Source organism: Typopeltis vanoorti, chromosome 20 (assembly GCF_054136105.1).
Source record: "Typopeltis vanoorti isolate ZY-2024b chromosome 20, IOZ_Tvanoo_1.0, whole genome shotgun sequence".
In the NCBI taxonomy this organism is placed as follows: Eukaryota; Metazoa; Arthropoda; class Arachnida; order Uropygi; family Thelyphonidae; genus Typopeltis; species Typopeltis vanoorti.
This window is the reverse complement of record NC_143568.1, coordinates 74,430,213-74,440,388: the sequence shown is the minus strand read 5'-3', so window position 1 is coordinate 74,440,388 and position 10,176 is coordinate 74,430,213. Positions and strand designations below refer to the sequence as shown.

Here is a 10,176-nt window from a genome sequence, read left to right as displayed (position 1 = left end):
CTTCGCTGAACGAGTGACACACGCCAAAGGGTAAGGATAACTTACCCTTTGGCGCTCCATTGAATTTAATCCTTCCTTTGGGATATTAACTGCATCTTGAATATTAGCGTTACGGCTGAGCTAAGGATTAAAATAAGCCGACAATCTTCTCTCTTTGTTTATTAAGTAAAATGCGCGCTATATATATATATATATATATATATATATATATTCTAGAGGGGGATCCTCTCCCCGAGTTTCGGGCTGGTAAGCCGGAGACAAAAAACGTCACATAAAAACGTTTTAAATTTCGGCTTATATATATATATTTTTTCATTAATTTTTAGCATTAGTTATGCCACCTATCCAGTATATGAAATCTTAAAAGTGTGCAAGTTTCTAGCTGGATGTGGTATTTTTTTAAAAAAGGTGATGCAAAAGGAAATTTCGTAGCTAGGGAAAAAAATCAACTTTACTGAGAGAGAATGTTATTTTGAATTATAGCTGAAGTAACTGTAATGGGGGTTTAATGTCTATAAATTGCGTTTGTTCTTCAGGCCGGTTTTCCTGTTTTGTTAAGGTGAAAAGCTGAATTTCGGGAGATAGCAGCTTGGCTAAAACCTTTGCTGTCTTAGCAAAACTATAACCTATAACTTAATAGTACCTGCAGCAAAAATAATTTCAGCGCCATTTTAAATAAAAAAATTGTTGAATTAACAAGTATTAAATCTCTTGTATTATGTATATATATTTAAATGCATTACTTTTACAACTTAAAATTCTTTCTGCGCTTTTCTTAGAAAGCCATTTCTTCTTTTGCACTAACTTTCTCCTTATAGAAATTTCTTCAACGAGAAAGTTCATGTAGGGAGAATTCAATTTTAAGAAAAAATTAAAAGCGGGAGCCTAAAAATTTAGTTGCACTGTTTGGGTAGTACCAGGATTCTGTATAGACATTTCCAGTAAGAGAGTTAATCAATTTAAAAAATGGCATCCTAGAAATTTAGTTGCCCTATTCCATTGGTAAACAAAACGAGTTGAGCATTTTGTATTATATATTATTATTTTTGCAGGCTAGTTATTACGTGTTACAGGGGAAACAATCTTGTGTAATATTTATCTTCTGAAAACAAAACTGTGTTATATTTCAAACACTTTTAAAAGTTTATCCCATTTCTTTAAAAAAAATTGTAATTGTATGTCCGGTCTGCAGCTATTTGAATTTTTTAAAAAATGACTCTAAGTATTCATTGGGCAGCAATATTATTATATATAATAAATAATTTAAGTCGTTTTGTTAATACTGTAACAACAAAAAATGTTGGCAATGTAGTAAAGCTTGAGGAAAAAGGAAAGAGGGAGTGAAAATGAAAATTTTATCGGGAAAAAAAAAAAAAGAAGAAGAAGAAAAGAAAAAGACCATATAACTTGTTACGTCAGTGCCAGAAATGAAAATTAATAATATTCAAGAACGCATAGCAACAAATTCAGATACATTTTTTTGTCATAAAAGAATAAGCTTTTTATTTAGAAATATATTGAGTTAGGGGAAATAAGAAATACTTTATTTCATCATCTGAGACAAGAGCTCGTCTATTAATTACATTACACGATTTTGTTGAATTTTAGAGGATCCCTATTCCCTCTCCTCTTCCTCCGTTGCGAGCTATCAGACACAGATATCACATAATAAAAGATCTCCCCCCCCCCCAATTCCCCCGTGAATAAATTTCACACACTAAAAAAATGACAATAAAAATAACGTTATTTCTAAATCCAAGTTTCATTATAGAAATTTAGTACATTATTTTATTCAAGAATATTTATTAATTCATTATCATTAAATCATGCTGTCATATATTGTTCTAATAATAATGATTTTAATATTATTAGTTTATTACATCTTATTGATTTTTCTATTAAAAAGGATTAAGGTCATCCGTTGATTACATTACTGGAAAGGATGCATCTGAATTCAGAGCTACAAATTCAACTTCGTGATAGCATCTGCATCTTCCTCATGAGCAATAATTACCATCATTTATTTATCTTCTTGCCCTTTAATTTTGGGCTGGATTTCAGGAAACCAAGATGCGACTTTTAAGCAAGATAGGCATAATGAATATGTCCTACATGTTTCCTATATTTACTAAATTTCAGAGCGCGTTAACTATGTCAGAATAATTTTTTTTTTCTCATTAATATAATAGAATATTGCTATTGCCCAGTTTTAAACTGGAAGTATTTCGGGAGCATAGGTTTAAAAATTCAAATCTAGAACACAACCTGAAAATTCATGACAAATTAAACAAGAAAAACAAATAATTTTGGATTTTGAATCCCCTCCCCCCCAATAGATTAACTCCAATTTCTCCCTATTGTCACAAAATCAACTCTCCCCCTCCCCCAAGAGAATTACGTAATTAATGGACAAGCCTTAACGCAAAATCTCATAAAGCCTCCCCGCAAAAGTTTGCACTAAGTTCCCCATTCCTACACCAAAATAAACTCATTGCTTACTAACGTTACAAAGCGAGTAGTTTAGCTTCCGTACCGTGGAGGGCGACCGTTACGCCCCTCCCCTTATGTTGCCTCTTCGTTAACTTTAAAAACTATACTCCAACTCATCGTTGTAAACGGTTTGGAAATGAGATGCGCAGTGGAAATAGTCGAATACTATAAACTTACAGTTATCATGTGAATTTGTTATGTGCGGCATGGATCATATTATCTAGGAAGAATATAGCCTTTCGCAGCTAGCGGCGATGAGGTTGTTGTTCGGACCGCATATTTGACATGTCTGCTCTGGTTGGTAAAGCACTGAAGTATTGCGCTAGTCTGACTTCATTGAGCGCAATTATGGCTATTGTTAGGGCTACAGATAATTCTAGTTTGAGGTAAACGCATAGCTTTATCAAAGTCAATATTTACAAGCGCACGGAGTTTTAATTTATCTGTAACTAAAAAGCGAAAAAATACTTGGTTTAATCTTGTATTTTACATTTTCGATAATATTCCAAACGCGTCTTAAAAGTTCTCATCTAAACGGCGCATACAAGCTTGGAATTTGAAAGAGTTTGCGCTAATCACGTGATCGTTCATTTCCGGAAATCGCTGTCGTCTGCCTTGTCAACATCTCTGCGTAATCCGGCAGCTATTCATTTAAGACTAATACCACAGCAAATAAGCAAATATAGAATATCACTAACATTGCCGTTTTAAGATTAACAATTACTTAAAACGCATACTTGATAAGAAAACACTAACGGAATTTTAAATACAGCATAGTCATCACTGAAACAGATTTTAAAACTTAGCCATTTAACCTGCTTACATAACAATGCGCTACTGCAAAGGATAATTCATTTCGAAATACTGAAGTAAACAGAAACAAATCTATACTTGCGTAGTGCGAAAAGAAAAAAAAAATTGCAGTTTTGTAAGTCGCACCAGACTATTCACTGTCACAATGCATGGGTAGTTCAATCCCAGAGTGCACCTCGCCATTGTCTGCGCATGTGCTAGTTCTCCTCCGTTGGAAGAAACTCCCTTGTCGCTAGCCTTGTACGCTGTAAAGGTACGGATAGAGTAAATCCGCGCGCTGCTTGTGGCAATTAGCGCTCTTCGCAGTTCGGCGTTTAAAGTTAATTAAATTGTACTTCTTTATGAAATATGGGCGAATCGAAATATAAAGATTTGATTTTGGATGCAATCGACCAGTTGCGCAAAAGAAAAGCAAGGCCTGACCTAGAGCGGATATGTCACATGTTGGAGCGGAGACACGGCCTACATGCTACTTCAGTACAAGTCGAATTACAGCGGCTTGTTCTTGAGGGTATAGTCGTTAAAGTGGATTACAAAGGTAACACCAGCTATCGAAATGCTGCAAAATGGATTCGAAGTAAGAGTTACATCAATAACAATATTCTGAATACACACACGGTCATAGCGAATGCCCTCATCGATGCCATTTCTACTCTAATGACTATAGCGAACAGCGCCGGGGCTGAGATCGCAAAACAAGGGATTTCAGCGCGGGAAATCGAGAAATATTTATTCGACCGCGGTTTGCCATTAAAACTCACATCCGAAGCGATAGAAGCAGCTCTCGACAGGGAAGTTTGTGCTGGCAACATCAAAAAATTATCGAACGGGAATTATGCGCTCAACTGTTTCGTGGAGGAGGAGTTTCAGGCCGAATGTGTTGTTGTGCCCGCACAGGAAGAGCCCGAAGAAAAAAATGCGGAGTTAAAACCAGCCAAAATGAAGCAGCCGCCGCAGCAGTCTCTTATCACGGTAACTGCGTCCATGAAGCACGTGCCTGGGAAAAGAGGTCGCCCTGCAAGCAAACGTAAGGTTAGTACAATATACATCATTTTTGAAATTGTTTGTTACATAGTTGTAAGTTCGTTTCGTGTATGCATTAACATGCGCAAGTAGGCCTAACTTCCTACCCTGTTGGTTTATTATATTCGTTTGAATGTCTTCTCATTTTAATATACGCACGCGGTTAACTTGAGAAATGGAAGTGAATTTATTTGTATCTGTGCAGTTGCTGATGCGTTTCGGGTAACTGAGAATGCCCGAATGAAGTGGAATTCGATAGAAACACGCTTTAAGCGGCATGTCATTGTCCATGTCGAAATGCATGCAAGACGCTCTGGAACTTTTGCGGTTTTTTGTGCTTATGTTTTAAGTGGTCAGCCAATGACCGGTCGTTTATAGAAGACTAAGCGAATGCTGATACATGCACATCTGGAAGTGATGCCTGGCGCGTCTTTATTTTACGGAACCGTTTTTTTTTTTTTTTCCAGTAAATGTAATACTTTCAGTTTGTCGCATATATTTTTAAACTTGATCCACTGACCTTACGTTCGGTTTATTTCTTCTTCTTTTTTTCTATTTTTTTGTGAGAAAACAATCTAAAATTAATATCTTTTTCCCCTTTTAAACAGTATTTAATTTTAGTTATTAATGGTTGCTTTTAGTCCGTTTGCTCATCATAATAGGTCAATAAACCTCTACACGGCGACCTTTTCTCTTTTAGCATGTTAGTCCAGGTTTACCTACGCTTCAGTGGCCATGGGTGTACAAATCATGGTGACTGCATGGTGCATTTGAATCCATGGCGATGTGTTCTTAATGACCTTTGAGAAGAAGCTTAGTAAAACTGGGTAAATCCTCCCCCGCCCTACCCCCCCCATTTCTTACACGAAGAAAGAGGGAAAAAAATCTTTAGGATACGAATAAAAATTATTTTGCTTTTTTTAATAAATATTTTTCCTGAGGGGACATCATTGTTCTTTAGTATGCGCACTGGTGTGTGCATAACGTGCGCGCGCATATGCGCGCGTCAAGAATTTTTATTCCAGTGGATGCGTCTTTTTGGTATTGAATTATTTTCACCACAAGCACTTACGTAACTAAGTTTACTAAGCTTCAATGAAAAAGGAAAGTGAATAAAAGAGGGGTGTTTATTTATTTAATTTATAATACGTTTTCTCCATTGTGAGTAAACAGCTTTGACACGAATGCCCATATTTTGACCCGTTTTTTAATATATTTTTTATATGGCGTCATCAGCCTTGAATGTCGTTTAGAATTGGGGCATGTAATTTGTAACAGAATTCCAGATTTTTTCCCCTCAAGTATTGCAACAGCTAAATGGATTTTACAGATCTGCTATTCGTAAATAAATAAACGAATTAAAGTAACATTCTGGGTGTAGTGCGAATTAAATATATTCCTTCTTATTCAAATAAATATTGAGTTAATTTGCAGTCTGTTTGCTAATAAACTTTTTAACTTAGTTTACTTCGGTGGTACAATGAAAAGCTGGGAATCTGCTTCTTGTGCTGGGATCGATTTTCCGGTTATCGTTTAGTTTGTGATTTTGTTAACAGGTAAAATGCTGGATGTACTAGCGGAGTTCCATTTTGGCTTTTCGCAAGCTTCTTCTTTCTTGCATGTTTTCGCACAATCGGCGTTGGCTTGTTTTCCTCACGATCAGCGTGCGATGACGTCACTCCTCAACAATCGTGATGATCATATCACCTTCTGGAAAAGAGAGAGATGTCCTTACAGTGGCCGCTTAATTCACACGAATTGGTCGTTTCTTGCCCAAGCGTTCTTTTTTTTTTTTTTATGTAGCGGTATGAGTGTTTTTTTTTTTTTTGCATTTTTTTTTGTCATTTTATTCGTTCGTATCATTAAAAACTACTAGTTGCCCAAGAACATACTACCAGTGAATTTGTAATCGGTATCGAATGTCAATGCGTCATGTCTTAAGGCGTAATAATACACATCATGTAATTCTCTAAGGCTTTCACTGTCCAAGTATGATTATGACGTCACTTATGCTGCCAGCTGGTCTGACTTTAGCACCGCTGGTTTCGAATTTGTACCTGTTCGCAATTGTGTGCCAAATGCAACTGAAACCTATCGAAAAATAGCAAAAGGATGAAAATGCAACCCTAACTTGAGACTAAAGTGATGTCTAAAGTCTCCCTGCGATGTATTGGTAAGAGGCTCCATGTTCAGAAACAGAACATTGAAAAGTTCGTTACACGGATGTGGAAATATGGGTCGCACATGTTATCGTTCCTATAGGGAAGGAGGTGGGGGGAAAATGGGTGTCGTTTTGGTTCAGAGTCCTCGGAAGATTCGTTGGTGTTTGCATGTTAAGCGCTTGCTTATCGACCCACCGAATATTTTGACAGTGTTTTAAATTTAAACCGAAAAGACTGCCACAAACAACAAAGACCGGTGGCAGCGAGGAGGCCGCAGGCTAGATAATTGGTACGAAAGTGAGGCCTTTTGCATTTCCCCCCCCCCCCCCCTCCCAACATGGCATAGAGTAGCGTTCGGCCGTGTTCTTGACTTACGCATTGAGTCGATAAACCGCAAGATGAACTACATATTTAATTTCACAAGTTTTGAAGGGTTTCACAACATGGCGAGCATTTTATTTACATGGACATAGTATTGCATGTAAAAAGTTTTTTTTTTTTCAATGGTTATGAACGCAGTAATGTCTTAACAGAAAAAAATAAATAAAAGCTGTTGTTGGAATTGGCATGTGTTGGGATTTTTAAATACGGTACTAGTTCAGTTTCTTCATTTCTGAACATTGCAACTTTAAAAATAATTCAATTTTTCATTTATATCTTATATTTAAAAATTTTTGTATTATAATTAATTTCTTTGATCCTAGTTTTTTGAACACCCCCACCGTATGCTCTTATTACCAAAGCGATGAAAGCTCATGAGATCCTTCTCCACTTCTAATAACACACCTGTTGCTTGACCAACTTTTCTCCTTCCCTGAACTTGTATGTATATATTTATATATATATTTTAAACTTGTATTTCAGAAAACGTGTATAATCAATCAGAGAAAATATTCTGCAACTCGGTTAATAATTTGTTTAAAAAAATTCTAACCAGATTTTTAAGCAGACGCCCTCTTTTGGAGATGTTGGTTAAGATTTAATGTCATCCAAGTACAGAATAGTTAGCATAGCTACTTTTTTTTTTTTTTTTTTTTTTTTTTTTTTTTTCTTCGAAAGATTTTCTTCTTTGTATTCGGGAATAAGTAAAATGTTTTTAAAACGTGATTAGTTTTATCGACTTTTATTTTGTTGTTATTGTCAATATAACGTATAATCGTACTACGCATAATATTACTTCCTTATTAGTGAACGTTGATGGCGTCTGCTTGGCGCACTCGGTAAAATAACACGCGCCTCTGATTGGTTTCAAATTCCGTTAAGAAGGGGACATTTTTGTAATTCTTTTTTCAGTCGAACGAACAGCCGTTGTTACCCCCCACCACCCATGGAAACTTGGGTTTGCCTCATGACCGAACGAGGCCTAGCGAACATTGAGAATGTAAGGCAACTACTGCCCATGACTTACCTCATGGCCTTAGTTGTCTTCAATGAATTTTAAAATAAACGAAGGGTTGAGGAACATTACCGAGTAGACGCTTCCGAAATGGTTCATCGAAGATGAAAATGGTTTACACTTTTTTATTAGTCGATAAATGCAGGTCGTCACTTTTAGGCTTTCCTTATGTGTGCAGCTGGCAAGAGGTGGGATCCTATTCTCTGTATTTTGCGCAAATCTTACATTTGAAGGTTGTAAACTTATCTTGCATTTAGTACCGCGAGTGGGTTGAGGATTAGATGACACCTGAATCCTAGTTTAAAAAATGAGCCTTCGTAGTTCAGTGGGTATCGACGATGCCCTTAGGTTGGAAACACCTGACTTCGAATCGGATAGAAAAAATTCTATCCACTTGCTCGGAATAAAGTCTCTCCAAATTGAATAGCGTATAGGAGAGACTGGGAGGTTTTTAAACACTCTTTAAACATTTCTTTATACTCTTAATGGAAATTACAAGAGCAAAATAAAAAGAGATTTACTTCTCGAAGTTTCAAAAACTTCTGACGCTTTGTCAGTAGGCAAATTTTATACAGTTGTGAGACTTTTATCCATTTGTTTCGTTGTTACCGATTCTGTACAGAATCATGACATTATTTATGTTTGTACAAAGAGTGGATGTATGAGGGTGGATACATTGACCCTGCGGAGGTCGCACTCGAAAAAATTGCAGCGCAGGTCGCTTGTATGTGAGAGATGCATTCATTACTAGTATGTGCTAAAATGCGATAAAACTTAAAGAAAAAATACTGCAAATATAATACATGATGGTTTATTTATTTTCAGTTACAATCTAGAAATCATTGAACAAAGAAGAAAAACTAAACCAATACTATATTGACATCGGAGGTCGCGGTATCTCTCAGATACAATTTGCTATGAAATATCACACACTTTACATAACACTTGTTAAACCAAAACTGACCGCATAAACAGTGTGGAATATCACTAGTAATGTATGCATTCGCAGGTACTCACTCATGACCTCCAAGCTATACACTGGATATGTGTAAGAATATTTATATAAACAATTTGCATGTATCTGTCAGATCAGCTGCGACCTCCGCAGGGTTAAAGGAGATTGTAAATAAACAAAAGAGAGAGTAAGCAGGTTACACATGACATTTTCGAATATACGAAGTGTACAGAAAAAAAAAAAAACACATCCGGATCGATGAGATTCGGAGTTCAGTCTCCTTCAAAGTAAGCCTATTCTGCAGTAACAAGCTTTGCCCATCTTCTCTACCATTTTTTTTTTTTTTTTCTTGAGATATTTATTGAAATCCGCTTTCGGAATGTCTAAAAGTGTCTTCATTGCATTTTGTTCGATGACCTCGACGACATCAAATCGGTATCCTTTCGAAACTTTTGGATTGTGAACAAAAAAAAAGAATCTCGCGGAGTCAAATTCATCGAACACACAAAGGCTGGCTTGCTTTAGCACACACAATTACACGCGCTTCATATTCAGATCTCGAGCTAATATTGAGTCTGTTGAGGCAGTGTACAATTAATTGTCAATCATAGCATCTCGAGATTCATGATTGTCCAAATTACGGATCACTTTCGATTGAAACAAAACGATTTGTAGGTTCCGTGTCAGATCTCTATATGTTATTTACAATTATCGCAATTTTTCACTAGTGCTTTTACTAATTAAAAGCAACATTAGATACAGACAAGTGCCTACATTCTCCCGTGTACATCCAGGAAACAAAATTTGTCTCGCAATATCACAGACAAATGCTATACATCTACGATCTGAGTAGCTTGCTTAAGACCTGCACAGACATATTCTTTACTGTCATCAAGAGCGAGCGATTTACATTGAAATAAGCATAATCCGGATACCTCACAGTAGTGAGGTATCCATCTTCATCTTCGCAGGGTTCTAAGTCGTGTTTTTTGAGTTTTACGAGGCATCTTTTCAATATCTGTTTTGAAGAAAAAAAGAGCTGCTTCCGAAGTTTTATCTACACACAGGAGTGGTTTCCTCTGGCTTTTGAAGTATTTGCGCTAGTTATATTTAAATAGATTACTCTGATAATGTAATATTGGCTTTGCTAATGAGCAAATTAAAATGCACGGTTATATTTATCTTAAGGAGTTCGTGAGAATGAAAGGCAGTGAAAAGAATTTAAATTAGCAAATAATTGGTGGGTGTCATGCGTAATATCGTTATAGGGCTTCTGCTTTTCACACGAAGGCCAAGTCGCGCAACAGCTGTTTCATCTGGAAATTAAAGTTGGCTAT

The 10,176-nt window shown here is 36.3% G+C and overlaps 1 protein-coding gene across 1 annotated transcript in view; it reads left to right on the top strand.

Moving 5' to 3' along the window:
- Positions 1-3,515: 3,515 nt before the first annotated feature.
- Positions 3,516-10,176, top strand: part of LOC150095567 (histone acetyltransferase KAT6B-like) — a 243,785-nt gene continuing 237,124 nt past the window's right edge. Inside the window, exon 1 of the mRNA XM_090409990.1 lies at positions 3,516-4,335. Within this exon, the coding sequence (XP_090266116.1) occupies positions 3,652-4,335 (684 nt within the window). The 5' untranslated portion in view covers positions 3,516-3,651. The remainder of the gene's footprint in view (positions 4,336-10,176) is intronic.